The sequence below is a fragment of the Dryobates pubescens genome, chromosome 3 (assembly GCF_014839835.1).
Source record: "Dryobates pubescens isolate bDryPub1 chromosome 3, bDryPub1.pri, whole genome shotgun sequence".
NCBI lineage: Eukaryota > Metazoa > Chordata > Aves > Piciformes > Picidae > Dryobates > Dryobates pubescens.
The window spans coordinates 7713449-7732305 of NC_071614.1; the positions used below are offsets into that span (position 1 = coordinate 7713449).

Consider the following 18857-nt stretch of genomic DNA (forward strand, 5'->3'; position numbering starts at 1 on the left):
CTAAGGAAAAGGGTTTCTGCATTTTGTGGGTTTTAAAATGTAAATGTAAAGGGTACACTCTCTTTTCATTCCAGAGATTAACTGAAAGAAATGAGCCAGACAACTTTCTAGCCTGCCAAAGGTGGTGCCCTCATACCTTCACTGCATGGACACCAGAATAATTCTTTTCTTGTAAAATTCGTAATTTCTTTACTTTTATTTAGTTCTACTCTTCTTTATCACTACCTGCAAGGCGAGTGGGAGGTACTACAATGAATCTGTTAGGATATGTGCATGGGAGACCCCTTCCCTTCCACTGAACAAACCAGCTATTTGCAGACTTACTTTAAGTCTTCATTTGGAGATGGTTGCAAGACTACTTTGCAATTCTAAGAGCATTGCTTCATCTCTTTCTCTGCTTTGATTGTTTTCGTTCTCTGCTTAGGCAGCAAATATATAAAATGTATATAAATGTGTGTATAAATGTATAAAAATGGTAAAACTTCTGATTAAAAAGCTATTTACTGATGTGAGGTAAGATGCCTGGAGCACATGACCTGTGAGGAGAGACCTGGGGTTGTTCAGCTTACAAAAGAGGAGGCTGAGGGGAGACCTCATTGCTCTCTACAACTACCGGAAGGGAGGTTGGAGGGAGGAGGGGACCAGCCTCTTCTCCTTGATGACAAGTGACAGGTTTAGAGGAAACAGGGATGTTTAGGCTGGGTGTAAGGAAATATTTCTTCACTGAAAGAGTTATCAAACATTGGAATGGACTGTCCAGGGCAAGGGTGGAGTCACCATCCCTGGAGGTGTTCAAGTGGCCTGTGAGTCTGCTGCTTAGGGACATGGTTTAGTGTTGACCCTTCAGTGCTGAGCTAAAGGTTGGACTGGATGATCATCGAAGTCTCTTCCAACCCAATGTGTTCTGTGATTAGGATGAACGTGCAGGTTGTGTTTCTGAGTCTTGTGGAAGCCACCAGTTTCTTTAGTTATAAAAGCTAAGCTCAATGAAAAAACTCAAATCCTCGATTATCTGAGTTTTGGAGCAGATGAGCAAGTCCATGCACAGTGGTGCTATGAGGCAGTTCTTTGTGATAGACACAAAGCATTTTTAAGAAAGCCTGTGATTTGTAACCAGGCAAATTAAATACCAATAATCACCATGGTGGAATGGAAGATAACATTTAACCCCTAAGGAAGAAAATTTAATAATGCCAGGTTTACACTGAAACATAAATGGACACAAATTTGTAAAGAGGCACTTTAAACACATTCTTCACTCCCATTCTAGTTTGGAGGCTGAAAGGAAGGCAAATCTGAAGTTTTCAGGGCCTTAGTAGCATATGAATAGGGTGGTGTTAGGATTATCTTAACAATTAGTAATTTTAACAATATTGCTTTTAGCTGTTAGAGGAGTAGGTAGCTATTAGGTTTCTGCAAAGCAATTATGGCCTAGAGACATGTGCTGGGAGCTGACCTGACATTTGCCTTTGGATAGTTGTCATAGCAGCAACCTGAATAGAGCAGCTTGATACAAATGCTGGTTGCAGACTGGCTACAGGTTCTGTGCTAATGCAATACATCTGAACATTGATACATGTGCACATGTACTGTCACTTGGAAATCACCAAGACTCTGTTTCCTTCCATTTATATCTAAGGCCTAAAAGTTCATTTTTAAAGAAACTGAGGTTGGTAAGGAGGTGTTAATGATCTGCCTTTGCTCTGCATGTAGCAAGAGGGTTGACCTAAACAAAGGCTCTTCAAGCACAGTTTTATTAGCAAAAAAACCCCAACAATAACATGTCTGGCTGTTGTAGACTAGGAGCAGTCTGTGTCTCGATTAAGAAGGAAGGAAATTACTGGTGGGCAAATTACAGGTAATTGTAAAACTGTTTGGGGAGAAATGAATCACCAATATGAATTTCATTGAGGGCATGGAGCTCCATTGCAGGATCACTGTATCTGGCTTTCAGCAGTGCTGGGGAAGACACCTTTAAAACTTTGTATTTTGAGGACAGATAATTTGTGTTTCAGTTGTCTCACTAATGCACAGCTTCTAAATCTTGACAGTGACCAATTATTTCCTATATTACCCTTCAGACAGCAGGAAAGAAGGAGGGAGGATATGTATTTGTGTCCCTGTATGTGTGGTGTTGTTTTCTTTCTTGCTCAATGTGTATTGCAGCTTCCAGGAGGAAACAAATGATGGGGTTCTTAAATGCTCTGTTCATTCTGTTGTTTATAGTCTGGTCTTGTATCAAGGGCAAATTTGGACAACATTGGTTACAGAATAGGTGTTATGCAAAAATATCTCCCAGTGGGCACTGGAGAATGCCCTGCTGAGGCTGTGCTGCTGTGGCAGAAAGCTGTAAATTCAGAGGGAGCATGAAGAAGCAGTTTTGTTCAAGGAGATGGACTCTTTGCCATAGCTATTCAGTACACAGGAAGACCACATCAATGATACACCCTTGTTAGAGGTGGAGGAGAAGCATCAGGAAGTCCCTTCCTGTTGGGTTTCACAGCCTAATTTTCTCTGGAGGATGGGAAAGAAAAGGCACTTGGTCCATGCTGACAAGTGGCAGCAGTGTGGCAGGATGGGGCCATGGCCTCTCTCTGCTGCATATGTATATCAGACCTGGAAAACCCCACCTCAAAGTGATTTTCACTTCAGAATGGGAGGCTTGCAGAGTCCTAGGTGATAGAAAAGGGCAAAGGGACCTAATGATTATTTTACTCCCGAGCTGGTGTTTGGTTTGCTTTTGTGGTTCCAAATCATAAGCTTTAACCACTGAGGCACAAAATGTTATGCAGGCACCGTTTAGCTGCTTGTGGATTGTTGTCAAGAGATCAAATTATGTCCCGGTGTTGGGAAACTTAGCTTCCTGTCCAGAATGCACTGGTCGTCTTGTCAGGGGGAAGAAAATAAGTGGCATGCATTGTAATTTTAAATCCTGCTGCCTTTCAAGCCAGTGGCAGAATTCCTGATTTCAGCAGTGCTGGGTAGGGTTCTGTCATTAGCAGATGCAGCTGGAGGAACTGCTGAGTAGCACAGGGCGTTCCCCCCTCGCCCCCGCCGTGCTCCAGCCCAACCTACATTAAATTTGCTACGTGTGTTGGAAAGGCATAATGTGCAAGGCATGCAATTGCAAACAATTTCATGCCTGGGATTTACACTGAGGCCCTAAGGTGAGCAGCTAATTTTTCACTTCAACACAGAGATCATTAAATTAGAAAATGCTTTATTTTTCCAGGCTCTTCATGCTGAGCATATATGGTTGTGTTTCTGGAACGTGTCCAGAGAAGGGTAACAAAGCTGGGGAGGGGTTTGGAGCACAAGCCCTTTGAGGAGAGGCTGAGGGAGCTGGGGTTGCTTAGCCTGGAGAAGAGGAGGCTCAGGGCTGTCTACAACTACCTGAAGGGAGGTTGTAACCAGGTGGGGGCTGGTCTCTTCTCCCAGGCAAGCAGCACCAGAACAAGAGGACACAGTCTCAGGCTGCGCCAGGGGAAGTCTAGGCTGGATGGTAGGAAGAAGTTCTTCATAGAAAGAGTGATTGCCCATTGGAATGGGCTGCCTGGGGAGGTGGTGGAGTCGCCATCACTGGAGGTGTTTAGGAAGAGACTGGATGGAGCGCTTGGTGCCATGGTTTAGTTGATTAGATGGTGTTGGATGATAGGTTGGACTTGATGATTTCAAAGGTCTCTTCCAACCTGGTTTATTCTATTCTATGCTATGCTATGCTATGCTATGCTATGCTATGCTATGCTATGCTATTCTTGTTGAATTCCAGCAGCTGATTTCAGAGAACACTTCCAACACCCTGACCTGCGAAAAGGTCTTGAATATGAAGTGAAATTGATGCCAATGTAAGGTTTCTGTTCTGGAGGTTGGTTGATAAAACTGAAGGCTCAGAAATGGAGTGTTGAGCTGTTTGTTGAACAGGCACTATAGCACAGGCAGGGTATAATTTCTGGTGAGTAAATCCCTGTTACCGTGCAGAGCTTGGGCCAGTTTAGTGAAATCAATGGACACCCAATGTGCATGTGCAAGAGTGGAGTATTTTGGTTTTGACTGATGAATTAGCAAATGTAAAAGACTCTTTAAATCCTAAATTACACCCAAATTCCAAGTATCAGCTGCACAGTGGATTCAGATGTATTCATTGCTATGGAACAGTGCAGCTCTCCGTGCAGAAAATGTATGTAGAAATGTACACACAAACTGCTTATGTTTGGTAGCAGGAACATATTTGTGATTCAACAACTGGCTTGATGTCCCTAAACTAAATATAGAAACATATTTTTCCACAAAAAAAAAAAAAAATCTAAAATATAATAAGGCATGGGAGCAGGAGCTGAGAGCACTGCCTGGGAGCAGCACCAGCTGCTAAAGAGGCTAGGCACAGGGCAAGGCAGCCAAACAGGCTGTGGCCAGCAGCCCAGGCATTGTGCCAGAAGAATCCTCCCCTGAAATGAGAATATTTGGTGAACAGATTTGTACTGCAGTGCACAAATTTCATGCTTATTACTCATGGTATTTTGTATTAAGCTTCGGTTTTACTGTCTCCATTAATGAAGCAAATCAGAAAGTGCATCCTCCAAAGGCCAGTTAAAGTTCATCTCTTTGTTTCTTCCAGTGCCTTATGCTGCTCTGGTTTGGTGACTCTGGCATCAAAAGGCCATACCCCAAAGCATCACTTCTCATCTACTGAAGCTTTTAAAATACAGCACTGAAGCTAAAGGGTGTGCACCAAGTTCTGTCAAAAATTTAGAGCAGGTCTTCAGAAGCAAAACATTTTCTTTCTACTAAATAGTGTGAGACAGGTTGGGAAGGTCAAGAGTTGGTTTCAATACCTTTTAATTTTAAAAGATTTTTTTTCCCCCCAACTGTAAAAGTCAAGTTGCACCTGGGGCAATGTTCCAAACCAGACATCCTGCATGGAAATCACAGAAAGAGTTTTGATTTTCACAGGATTTAACACAGATTTGAAATGAAGTAAGCATCAATCAAATGCATCAAACACAGGCTAATATCTGAGCCAGGTGTTAAAAATATGAACCAGTTGTATGTCCATGCAAAAAAGTAATTCCTCACTCTCTAACAGGTAAGAAAAATGGCTTTTCAAAGGCAGCTAGTTGTAACTCCTGCTGGAATTTACCTATGGAAGAGCCACCATACTGTAAATATGGCAATAGGCTAGAATCTCCAGCACATGTGGGGTTTTTTTTCCTTCCCTTTTCAAAGCAGAGTACACAGGCATTATTACATAGGTGAAACTTAGGAAGCTGATTCAGCAGTGACCACAAATCCTTCATGTCTAGGCTGTCATCTTCTGTATCTTAGAATATCTGTCTATATGACTGAAGAATCTAAATGAAGAATTTCATGTAGAATCTAATATGAAGTGGCTTTATCCAGTCCTCCTGCCACACACTCCAATAGTTGTAGTATTTTTAAGTGTGGGTGTCGTAGTGTGATGGTTTAACCCACCCACACCCACCCTTTTTTAAAGGCACAGCCTAAACTGTCACAATGGGGCAGAAGAGAAATAGGAAGAAGCACTTAAGGGTGCAAATCATACCCCATATTTTTCCAGTGAGACCTTTTTCAGTAGCTGCATCTCCATACCCCAGAGCTAGCAGGTGTATGGAAAGCTGTTTTGTGTCAAGAAAAGATGCTGTCAGTGGTGGGAGTAATACCAGTTGTAATGCAGTAGATGAAGAGACCTATAGTGGGAGGTTTAATTGTGTTGACCGTGATGATATTGTAGTAATAAATCTGCAAAGCTGGCACAAGCGCCGCTCTGCTACTCCCACACACCTTCCCCTGTACACTCCCTAAACATTTGATTTGTGAGTTTAAAAACGGTCTCTGTTGGTGCTCTGGTGCCACAGTCCTGCACTGAGGCTCATCCATCCCAGTTGAAAGTGCTGCTCGCTGCGGTCACTAGAAATCGGCATGGTGGCAAGGGGAACCGAAATGTCCCTCCCTGTGGGAGTGTCTTGCTGAGATAATTTATTGAGGACAGTGCAGATAAGTGTGAGAAATGCAGAGGAAAAAACCCACCTTGATTGTGATCTTAAAAGTGGAGCTGCCTGAGGCATAGCAAGGCTTGTTCTGAATGAGAGGAGTGCACGGCAAAGGAGGGATTGCTCTCACTTTGCATTCTCCTGCTGCAGCAGTGAGTCCTGCTGCACCTTTGTCAGCACACATCAGTTCCAGGAATACATTGATTTGCTCAGCACCCTTACCTGCAGGCAAAACTGCTCTTGGGATGGGAAAAGACGACATTGTTTCCTTGCAGTTTATGTTGTTTCTGTGTGGAAGAAAGGTCAGACATTCAGACTCCTCCATTTGGACTCCCTGTCAATGAGGAAGCAGCAGAAATGATCAGTAGCCATGTTCTTCTGCAAGGTGCTGGCCTCTGCAAAGGAATTGGCCTTGAAAGGGCTGGAAGGGGTGTGCAGCAGCAGAAGAACAAACATGACATAACCTGGACTTCATTGCCACTGAGGTTTTGCCTTTATTTTATTTTGATTTTCAGCTAATCCAATATCAGCAGGGCCACCCTTGGCCCTGGAGTTCATTATACAGTGCTTCACTTTTGGAATCAGGCAGGTACCAGACGAGCTGTCTTAGGAGCAGGCTTAGCAAGGTCAGGTCCTGTGGTTCTGAGCCATGAGAGATACATGGAGGTGGCACAGGGAAGGAAAGAATCCTTTCCTGTTCTCTCTCTGACCCTGTCTTCTGTGGCACACTGAAGAAGTCCGTGATGCAGTCTCCCAAGAGAAATTATTTCCTTTGAAGGAGAATGTTGGCTGAGAGTGAGTGGAGAGGTGCACATAGAGGAGATGGGCAATCTTAGAGGTGCCTATTGAAAGAAGGCCTAGGTCAGTACATTATCTTAAGGTGCAAGGCAAGGGCCATGCTGTGATTTTCTTTTGGTCAGAATGAAAATCTGCCTTTGTTTCCTGCCTGCCCTGAGAGAAAGAAATTTTGTATGAGGCCCAATCCTGATAAACCTCTCTGCTGGTATAATGAGAAGGAGCAGAAGTTCCATCTGCTTCTCTGGTGTTCCTGTGTAAAGGAGAAAATGGTGTCCCTGAAGTCTTTTCTGCTGTTTGCATGGCACCTTTGTCCTTTTGTTGTCTGAATTTGCACCACTTCTCCATAGAATATATAGAATACATAGAATAAACCAGGTTGGAAGAGACCTTCAAGATCATTGTGTCCAACCCATCAACCAATCCAACACCACCTAAACAACTAACCCATGGCACCAAGCACCCCATCAAGTCTTCTCCTGAAAACCTCCAATGATGGCGACTCCACCACCTCCCCAGGCAGCCCATTCCAATGTGCAATCACTCTTTCTGTATAGAACTTTTTCCTAACATCTAGCCTGAACCTCCCCTGGCACAGCCTGAGACTGTGTCCTCTTGTTCTGGTACTGGCTGCCTGGGAGAAGAGACCAACATCCGTCTGTCTACAGCCTCCCTTCAGGTAGTTGTAGAGACATGAGAAATGTCACATGTGTTTTGTGAAACACACCATGGGTGCTTAGGTGTTTTGCCAAAACTCAAAGCCACTGCCACAATTCATGTATTCAAGCTGGGTCAAGTCCTGCCTCTTGCATGCCTGTAGCTGTTTGTCAGCTGGGGCTTGCCATCACTGGACACATTATTTCAAGCTCCAATGAGGAAGTCTTCACTGCGTGCATACTTCAGTGCTCTGTGCACTTGTTTTGTAGGGTGAGACAACTTCCAATTAGTAGGGATGAAACCACTGGGGATGAAATTTTTTCATATGTTAAAATTCTCTAGAAAAATGAAGAGCATTGTTGTAGTTTGAGCTGGGTGCCCCCCTGGTGCATTCACTTCCTGTGTCCAGAAGTCCAGCCCAGAGGGATGGACACAGGAAATTGTGTATTTCCTACCATAATTCTTTGCACCACTATAAGATCCAGTGCGGAGTCTGGCACTCTCTCTTTCCTTCCCTCTCCGAGACTTGGTAACTGGGGGAGAGATCTCCCGGCCATGGGCCTGATTGGGCCCAAGGCCACAGGGGGATGGGCAGTCTCAGGCCTGGCCAGCTGAGACTAGCCCAGCAGAGGGAGGGGGAAGAAGGAGCCCTGGGGGTTTTGCATGCACCCTCAGGTGGGGATGGGATCTTTCTTTGTCACTGCGCTTTGGGTTTTCTGTAACATTCACTGCTTTCTATTTAAACTTTCATCACTTTTTGCAATCCGTTTGCCTGAGTCGTTATTTCTGCCTGTGGTGGGGAGGGGATCTGCCCCAACCCATTACAAGCATGACTATGTCCAGTACATCTTAGGAAACAGCTTATGAAGGGTGATAACTGCAACCTAAGACAAAAGGTGGTGGAGTCACCATCATTGGGGGTGTTTAGGAGGAGGCTTGATGGAGTGCTTGGTTGCATGGTTTAGTTGATTAGATGGTGTTGGATGATGGGTTGGACACAATGATCTTGAAGGTCTCTTCCAACCTGGTCTATTCTATTCTATTCTATTCTATTCTATTCTATTCTATTCTATTCTATTCTATTCTATTCTATTCTATTCTATTCTATGAACAGCAGGAGCTATAGATGAAGTTAGTGTGCAGGACACTTTTCCATCATGAATCTACCTCAAATGGGATTGCTGCATGGAGTTACACTTTTTAACGTTCCTTTTTCCCTGATGGAAAAAAAAAACACTCCAGGGAAAGTACAGGCAAGAATCAGCTATCTAGAACCTCACTAAAGAACAGTGTGTTTATCTCAAACACCACAGAAGAAGATAAATGCTATCCTTATCCATTTGGACAGAGAGAGACATGGCCCTCTAGAAGAACTCATTTTCTCTTTCCCCAGTAAGTTTGCATCAGAGTTATCTAAACTGTAGGAATAGCTCATCCACGTGTCCATGGCCAAGCAGCAGCACTGGTGACCTCCAAAAGCTTATGGTACTCTTTTGCTATCACAGTGGATAATGAACTGGCTAAATCTGACAGGCTATGAAAAATGAACCCTCTGCTTTGCTATTACTCCAACAAAAGTGATTCTCCAACAGCTCCAGCCACACGAGTACCTCTTCAATTTGCAGGTGAAGTGGCAGTGGTGAAAAACAATACTGAAACACTGCAATGTGAAAGCAGTAACCTTTTATTTAAGGTTAACATACCTGTACCAGTCTATAAATAATGTGTCATTCAATCAGAAATGCAGAAGGGGGAGCTTCATTTTTCTCTTTCCCACACAACGGCATCTTTTTGTTTTCATCTTGTTTTTCCATGTCAGTCTCACGCTTTCATTTCTTGCTGCGCCCTGGCTCGTGTCATATTTGATGCCTGGTGACAGCACTGGTGCTGGCAGGTCATTTCAGAGTTAAATGGAAAGCAGAAGGAACCTAGTGCCCTTCTAGTCTGAAAGTGAAGCACACTGCTTTCTTTCCTAGGCTCTGTGCTCTGTGTCAAGAGGACAGTTTGGAGGTCCTTGAACTTTTGGTGGCTAACATAACATTTTGGTAGATACTTCAAGTTCCCACATCACCAGCGGCATTAGGGGCAGTTTCCATGCCTAGCTGGATCCTGCGTTACACCTGGTTTAGAAAATGGTGGCCCTGAAGACTTTCCTGCTGTTTGCATGACACCTTTGTCCTTTTGTTGTCTGAATTTGCACCACTTTTCCAGGAGAAATGTCACATGTGTTTTGTGAAACACACCATGGGTGTTTAGGTCTTTTGCCAAAACTCAAAGCCACTGCCACAATTCATGTTTTCAAGCTGGGTCAAGTCCTGCCTCTTACATGCCTGTAGCTGTTTGTCAGCTGGGGCTGGCCATCACTGGACACATTATTTCAAACTGCACTAAGAATATTTCCTCACTATCTAAAAAATGTTTATTTATTATTATTTTTTATCTAAAATATGTTTTGATACTGGACTTCATGGCAAAATCCTTGGTAATGCCTAAACTTCTGGCAGGAACTTGATCAATGGAGTTGCAGCTGCATGCTAGCAGCACTTTTTTCATTTAATGTTATTCCATAATGGAGAATTCTAGGCTGAGACTGGCGTGCTCTCCATGTAATAGTGAGGTGTCAGACAGAAGCAAGGGGTGGGATGCTGGGTATGCACTAGTGGGAAAGGCAGCAATCACTGAGCATTGAAGAGGACACCTACCAGACCCTGAAGTGAGATTCAGGAATCCCATGGCTCATCTTCCTCTAAATGCCCTGCTCTGTCCAGTTAATGAGCACTTACCCTGGTAGCTGCTTCTCCATGCAGGAGGCAGAAAACTCTGAGCTGAGATTGATGTCTCTCCATGTAATGATGAGATGATAGACTCCCAGCTAAATCATGAATGCTCAGCTTAGCTGGAATACCCAGCTCCAACTGAGCTACAAATTGAGTAGTATGTCACACAAGAACAGGCTTTCTTATTTTTATTACATACTTGATTTAAGTAAGGAAAAGTGAAGAAAATAATGTAGAAAGAAGTAGAGAATAATATGGTCTAGAGCTGATAGCAGAGGGTGGAAAATACAAAGCTGTGTGGTCCCTAGCTGTTTCTTACAAGAGGAGAAATAGTGTGTGCATGCCCAAGGACAGCAGTTATGGCCCTCTTGCTTTCACTCCTGTGTCTACCCCTGAATTATCACAACAGTTCCCAGTCTGAATAATACCTGGCACGAGTTCTGTGATATCCTGTCTAGGCTGCCAGGATATTGATCATAAAACTAAAGCTGGGTCAAGCATGAAATAATTAGTTTAATGCATTTAAAGCTGATAGATCCAGTGCTCTGTCAGAACAATGTGTGTCATCCAAGCAGCTGGATCATCACTTACTAAGATTACCTGACACTTCCCATTAGGACACTAGGTATGCAATTTGGTGATAACTTCATGAACTTCAGCCCCTAGGGTTTACATTTATTGTCCTGTATGTCTTCCAACTCTTGAACTCTTTCAGAGAAAACTTCAGCCATTATCAAGAATGAGGAAAATTTTGCTCCTGTGTAAGGGTTAATTTGATCCTTACAATTCCTTAGTCTTGACAATATGGAGGTGTGATCTATGCCAGGGATGTGACACTGGATGCACATGCTTACACAGTCAGAACATTGTGTTTGCTGAATACCCAATTTATTTGGATTTCAATGGGTGTGACCAGGAATCTGATCTCAGTGCAGAAAGGAGAGGGAGAGTGTTATGAGTGTGAACCATGGCAGGAGAGGAGATAACAAGGAGTAGCTGAGGCTGGTGATGTGGAGGAAACTGGTCAGGTAAAACAAAGAAGTAATGGTGAAAGAAGATCAGATATTACTAGTGATAAATAGTGTGGGTTGAAAACAGGAGCTGCCCTGACAGTTGTGGAACCTGACTGCTCCCTTTGGGATAGGATTTTGAGGATTAGGAGACTGATGGGCATCTGAGGAGAGAGAAACTCTGAGGAGGGACCATTAATGGATGTGATATTGATTAAATACAAATTAGCAAACAAAAGGGTTTGTATTGCTGTGGCTGCTCAGGTATCAGGCATCAGGACATTTGTTTGGAAAGCAGACATTAGGATTTGCTGGGCAAGGAGACTGCAACTGGGAAGGAGAGCAGAATGTGGAACTGGAGAAGCAAGGAGAAGGGTGAGGAGTCACGGATTTTGAAGGGAGAGCATGAAATAAGTTTGAAGAGACAGGGCATGTGATCAGGTCATGGGCAGGGAAGCAGCAATGATCACCAGGTGTCTAAGAAGTGGCCACCTTCTGGGCCCTGCAACAGGAGCTAGGAATCCTGCAGCCCATCCTCTTTTAAATCTCTTGCTCCATGCTATGAGTGATGTCTGCTTACACTGGCAGCTGCTTCTCTGTGCTATGGATTTAGCAGGGTGCCTCATGATGGCACTTCTGAGCTTCTTCCCATTATTTTAAACTCCAGTTACACAAAGAGAAGCCTGCTATGTTGTTATGGTTGCAGATCTCAAATGCTTTACATATTAGGGGATGCTAGCTTGAGGTTGCCTTTGCTGCCAGAATCTCACCATCTGAAAAGCATTGATAAAAGTCCTATGGAACAGGAGTACTGTGAGGATTAATTGGGCGTGCTTTGAGGAGTGCTACATGGCTTTATCATCTGTTTCTATTTATTTTACTTTTGATGCAAAAATTGTAGAAATAAACTGTTGAGTTCTAAATGGCAAGAATATACGGAACATTATCATCTTCTGGAGCCATGCCACAAGCCGTAGAGGCTAAAAGAAATTAGTTAAAGCACATGAAAGCATGTTTTGTTTTTCCTGTGAATGAATTTTTCTTTTCTTATGCTGGAAAAAAAAAAAAAATGGCAGAGCATATGCAGTTATGGGGCTTGCCTGTTTTCTTGAAGACTGATCTGCATCTGAGTTTCGCTAACCTCAAAGTGGTGTTCCAGGGGAAGTGTTTGTTGATGAGAACAAGCAATCCACGTTTTGCAGTTTAACATACTTAAAGGGGAAAAAAAAAAAAGAATAGAATAGAATAGAACAGAATAGAATAGAATAGAATAGAATAGAATAGAATAGAATAGAATAGAATAGAATAGAATAGAATAAACCAGGTTGGAAGAGACCTTCAAGATCATCGTGTCCAACCTATCACCCAACACTACCTAATCAACTAAACCATGGAACCAAGCATCCTGTCAAGCCTCGCCCTGAACACCGCCAGCGACAGCGACCCCACCACCTCCTCGGGCAGCCCATTCCAGTGGGCAATCACTCTCTCTGTGTAAAACTTCCTCCTAACCTCCAGCCTAAACCTCCCCTGATGCAGCCTGAGACTGTGCCCTCTTGTTCTGGTACTGGTTGCCTGGGAGAAGAGACCAACCTCCGCCTCACTACAACCCCCCTTCAGGTAGTTGTAGAGAGTAATAAGGTCACCCCTGAGTCTCCTCCTCTCCAGACTAAGCAGAAGGAAGTATCAGGAAACACAAGGGGGAAATGTGTTTGCCTTTTTGCCTCTTTTCTAATTGAGTGGGTAATAAAACCCACTTTAATACAGGGGCAGTTGTCAGAGCTGTCAATTTGTCAGGGTGGAAGAAAAGAGTAGTTAGGTGCAGGTTGGCATCTTTGCCATTTTGGAATGTTGCTGTTTGTATTCTTGCTGGAAATGGTGTTAGCTTTATGCTGAGATAGCATTGTCTGTGTGTTGGTCTGCTCCCACTGGGGATTTCCATTTCAGTGTTAGCAATGCCTGTTGCTAACAACAGAGCCAAGGCACAGCCTGCTCTCTCTTCATGGGATTACACAGAATTCCTGACACTTGTCTGTATATGGGATCCAAACTCAGTGCTTTTTCTTTTAGTAAGCCATTACTTTTTTGGTATTCTTTTGATGGTGGAGAAGGACATAGGGAACAGAAAGGAGCAATTGGCATTGTTAGAGCTGCTTTCTGGAAGCAGAATGTGCATGCTGTGCCTCTGCTGGCCTGGGGAACAGGAGGCTGGGACACTGCTGGTGAGCCTTGCTCTTTGTACCACAGCCATGACATTCTGCTCTAGCACCTGTGTTGCAGTGGATGGTGTTTCCTCTTGAAATATTCATTAGCTGCTCATCAGTCAGAGCAGGGTTTCTTCACTATGCAGGTTATGCAATAGTTATGAACTCTTTTCTTAGTATGTGCTGTCCTTAGAGGGTTACTTAATTGCTTCTGTGACACAAAATAAGATAAATGGCATTTAGCTTTCTTTTAAGAACAATAGTGTTCTCCTGGTACAGACCTGGACATACAACTGAGACATAGGTATCTCTGGTATATGCCAAGCTGAGGATCACAGTAGGTACTTCATGCTTCCACTTGTGCAAGTGAACAGATAACTTTGTATTTTAGCATGCTTTGGTACCTAAAAGGTATTTTTGCATCTCTGTGATTGCCATCATTTTCCAGATGATATGCTCAAGACTTAGATTACTTCTCCTCCCAAACAAATTCAGAAGAGAAATGTTCTTAGAAGGATGACTTATTTCCATTGCCATACGCAAAGGGAAGATGGTATAAGTCACATTCTAGCTGGACAAATGCTTTGTCTGCATCTTGTTCATACTTCTTACTAAAGGTAAATTATAAATAGCTTAAAAATGGTTAGTTAATACTTCAGAAGTGTTATAAATTTGCCATGAATTACAGCAGCATGTGCTCCAGGTGGTTAGGTCAAAGATAGTAATAAATAGTTTATTATTGCTGATTATTATTAAAACTTCATTTTTCAGGTAACATTTTGAGTAAATTATTAAGCCTGTCCAGTGTGAACATAATGTAAAGGGAAACAAGTGCTGAATGACTAGCACGAACTGTTCACAAACAAACAAAATCTCCTTTCTGCTTGTTTAATTTCTGCACCAGTTTTAAAGCAAAGGCAATTAAAATGAAAAGAAAGAAGAAAATGAATCTGTGCAGAATAAATCTTGGTATACAGAATTGAATATGTTATTGATGTTCTCTCTCCCTAAGAATAAGAGAGCCTTTCTTTATCCTTGGTGTGGTTGCAAGGAGAAAGGACACAGTTTTGCCTTTTGAAATACAAAACATTTCTGAAGAATGCTTAAATCCCAGGGGAGTAGATAAGAGGTAACACCTAACCCCTAGGACCTGCCTAATGGGTTATAATCCTGCTGGCAGGGCTGACACCTGAGCCCGCTCAGAAAATGCTCACCAAAACTCCTGCCCTGCTTCTGTGTTTAGTCATCTTGAAGCACTGAGCAATTAGATGAGGCTCAGATTTCAGGCCCGAAACATATGGCAGCCGCCTCATCACTTAGGCACAGGTGATTGGTCTGCTCTTTAAAACCATGTAATATTTAGGGAAGCCACCTTTTGTATAGCGGTCAACAGAGAAGAGCTTAAATGCAGAACCAGGAGTCCTGGGCTCAGCCCCTTTCCACCCCTCCAAGGAGAGCCTTCATCACCAGGACACACTGTCTCCACTTCAAGCCAGGGCCATGGCACACCATGGTGTTGGACAGGGCTGTGATTAGTTTGGTACAAAAATCCTCCTTTTGCAGTGCAGCCCCCGTCTTGGATTCCCAACCTCAGAGCAGCTTGTGAGTTTTGTGTTAGCGGGTACCTGGAAGGGAGCAGGGCTTAAAGCCTCCCAGTGCAGCCCTTCTCTGGAAGGGAACTGAGTCATGCTCCCTCTTTGTTTGCTATCTCTGTAGCCCTATGAATTGTGCATTTCTTTCTATACAGCAGCATAGCTTCAGCTACAACTCCCACCACGGTTTTGCTTTGAGCCTGGTTGCTAGGAGATGGCAGCTCTGAGTTCAGGTCCCCTGGTCACCACAGCTAGCAAAGACCTTGCGTGCCAAATTTCCTGCCTCTTCACCACGTATTGCAACAAGGAGCCAGAACCTGGGTCTTGGCCGTGTGCTCTAAGGCATGGGTGCACCAAGTGCCCTTGCTGTGCCCTTCAGCCAGGCTCTGCTTTCTGTGCTCTGCTAGGAGCTCATTGCATCAGCCCTGCAGGAAACCCACTGCTGTGTTTTCAGTGCACTAACTAGGGGAGCTCTGGAGAACACATAAATTTAGGGACAGCATATTTCTGGACTCCAGACAGCCAGGGCAAGACAGGCCCTGAGAAACTCCTATCAGCTATAGGAGTTAGTTCCCTTTGCACTGCACCCCTGGAACACAGTCCAGTCTTAGAGAAAATGTGTAGGACATCCCTTACTGATTGATCTTCATGAGGATAAAACAAGGTCCTGAGTGAATCTATGGCAGGAAGTGTCAGCTAGTTTAGACATAAGGATAGAGAATATCTCAGCCTTGAGAGTGTTATGGATTTGGACAATGAGTTAAGCCTTGTTGCCAAGCTAGAAATTTACTGTATAGCTTATGAGTATTTTCTCTGAGGGGATAATATATTTCCTCTTAAAAGTGACAGCAATGACCTTTGGAGATAAAAAGTAAATGATATTAAAGTTGAATTCCTGGCCAAAGTACATTGCAATTTTGGCCTTTCGTTTAAATCTATTATTGCTTGAGAAAATGTTTGCCAACTCTCTTAAAAACACAACGCTTTGCCTCAGCTCATATTAGTGCCCCAGAGGCCCCATTCTGATTGTTTATAGAATTAATTATCTCATGGTTCAGTGTTCTGTATTAAATATTAAAATTTCTGTTAATAATATATATACCTTCTCCTGAGTCATCTCAGTTGTGCCCAAGTCTCTGTCACCAATAAATATCTGCATGCCTGGGATGTCTTCGTCTCAGAGAAGCTGGTAGCATCGTATCTGAGAGATGGAACTCAAGACTGCTTCTCATGCAAACAGGAAAGCTGCTTCAGAACCCTTTGTGCTTCAACACAGAGACTGGGCCCTTTTTGAACTATTTGATCCCTCAGTTTAGGAAAGATGTTGAGTTGCTGGAAGGTGTCCAGAAAAGGGCAACAAAGTTGTTGAGGGGTTTGGAGCACAAGCCCTATGAAGAGAGACTGAGGGAGATGGGGTTGCTTAGCCTGGAGAAGAGGAGACTCAGGGCAGACCTTCTTGCTGTCTACAACTACCTGAAGGGAGGTTGTAGCCAGGTGGGGGTTGGTCTCTTCTCCCAGGCAACCAGCACCAGAACAAGAGGACACAGTCTCAAGCTGCGCCAGGGGAGGTTTAGGCTGGATGTTAGGAAGAAATTCTTCATAGAGAGTGATTGCCCCTTGGAATGTGCTGCCCAGGGAGGTGGTGGAGTCACCATCATTGGGGGTGTTTAGGAGGAGACTTGGTGGGGTGCTTGGTTGCATGGTTTAGTTGATTAGATAGTGTTGGATGATGGGTTGGACACAATGATCTTGAAGGTCTCTTCCAACCTGGTCTATTCTATTCTATTCTATTCTATTCTATTCTATCCTATCCTATCCTATCCTATCCTATCCTATCCTATCCTATCCTATCCTATCCTATCCTATCCTATCCTATCCTATCTATTCTTATTTTTAAGTAAACACCGAAAAAAAAAGTCTGATATTTTATAGCATTTTTAATAAGTTTTATTATGCTGTGTATAATATATACGCTATGTATATAAATGCTATACCTTTTAATAAGGTATATTCAGCAACCATAAAAAGGGCTGTGCAGAAGAGAGAGGCATAAAATGGACACAGTCTTACACAAAGGGCAGGTAATTCTAATGGATCATTTTCCAATGAACTATGCTGAGAAAGTCTGCAAACATCCTCCCCTCTATTTTTTAAGCTATTGATCTTCCATAGAGCCATTTTACTCAGAATCACAGAAATATATATCCATCAAATAAACCAGAGAGTAAGATCAGGCCCACAAAAATGTGAGCAAGGTGAAAAACAAAGGAAAAGTTCAGATACTTTTGCAGACTAAATGAGAAATTCTGGCAGTCAGGTCTCTGGGGTTCCCAGCCACATTAACTCTTCCCTGACTGCTTTTGGGGTGTCATTAGGGAATGGGCTGCCCAGGGAGGTGGTGGAGTCACCATCCCTGGAGGTGTTCAAGAGGGGATTGGATGTGGCACTTGGTGCTATGGTTTAGCCATGAGGTCTGTGGTGACAGGTTGGACTTGATGATCTTTGAGGTCTCTTCCAGCCTCGGTGATTCTGTAATTCTATGATTACTAGAGGTGCCACAGGAGCATTCTGTGATCATGAGTGGAGGTGAAGTGCACTAAGCAGAAGCTTATGGTAAGCACAGATGGGGAAAAATACACTTTCATCTGAAAGATGGTATTCTTCAGGCAAAAACTGGAGGGCTCTGGTGCTAAATCCTCTTCAATATTATGCAAGCATCCAAGAGGCAAGCAGGAAGCATTGAAGGGAACTCATGGTGTACAATCACTGCTCATACACAGGTAACAAATGCTTTCAACGTGCATTTGTAGAGGTATCCTTACAACTTGGCTCTTGTGTGGATGGACACTCAACCCTCTGAAAACAGAGGAAGTGCTGTTTTATTCCATTTATCTGTTCCTTCTGTCATTTCTGAGGCTGCTACATCAAAAGAAGTAGTTGGTGCATTCTGCATCAGTTTGTCTTACTGAGACAGATGTGATTCTTTGGATCAAGCGTCACTCCTGTACTCAGAGAGTAAATGGCCTTTTTCTAGCCTTTGTCATGCTATTTCTGGACAGAGCTGGGTTTTATAGGAGGCTGTGAGCTCTTCAGGGCGAGAGAATGCATATTCTCCTTTGAAAAACAGTGTGGCTGGCTTGTGGAGCACAAATAAATGAATATTCTCCAATGTGTAGGAAACCTGTACTTTTATTTCCATTATTTCTTTTCAGCGGATGTTTGGTCAAGCAGAAACACATCTGTGCTTGTTTAACATGTATTGTACTTTCCTGAGAGGAATAGAAAAGACCCTCTGTGCAAGGGAAAATGCAACAATAATTCAAAGCCTTCCCTTGTTTTTGCAGGACGAGGCTGCTCCAGCTGACAAGCAGTACAAACAGGAGCCAGCCCAGGTCACTTACTCAACATCAGCTGTTTCCAGCACGCAGGAGGTGTTGTACATCAATGGCAATGGGACCTACAGTTACCATAGTTACAGAGGGCTCGGAGGTGGGCTGCTAAATCTCAATGATGGTTCTAGCAGTGGTGAGTTTCCTTACAAAATCTACCTGTGTGTGTATGTGCTCTTGTGTACATTTCCTCCTGCTGTACAGAAAGCTCGTCCAAGGGGTCCAATATCCATAGGCTATTATCAGATAATGAGCAGGAACACAGACCCACAAACAGCTACTGCTGAGCAAAATACTTGCTCACTGCATGCTAGTCTCCTTTCAGTTTCAAGGGACTAATTCACAACAGGGCAAGACTGAATCAGAAGTCTCTAACAAAGCTGAGTAAGAACATGCCAAGTTAGATCTTCAGTCTCTTTGCATGA

General features: G+C 43.4%; 1 protein-coding gene across 2 annotated transcripts in view; it reads left to right on the plus strand.

Moving 5' to 3' along the window:
• The window catches only part of NOL4 (nucleolar protein 4), a 174918-nt gene that overhangs the window by 145562 nt on the left and 10499 nt on the right, over nt 1–18857 (plus strand). For both annotated transcript variants that reach the window (XM_054179636.1, XM_054179635.1), the window contains one exon: nt 18388–18568. In XM_054179636.1, the coding sequence (XP_054035611.1) occupies nt 18388–18568 (181 nt within the window). The remainder of the gene's footprint in view (nt 1–18387; nt 18569–18857) is intronic.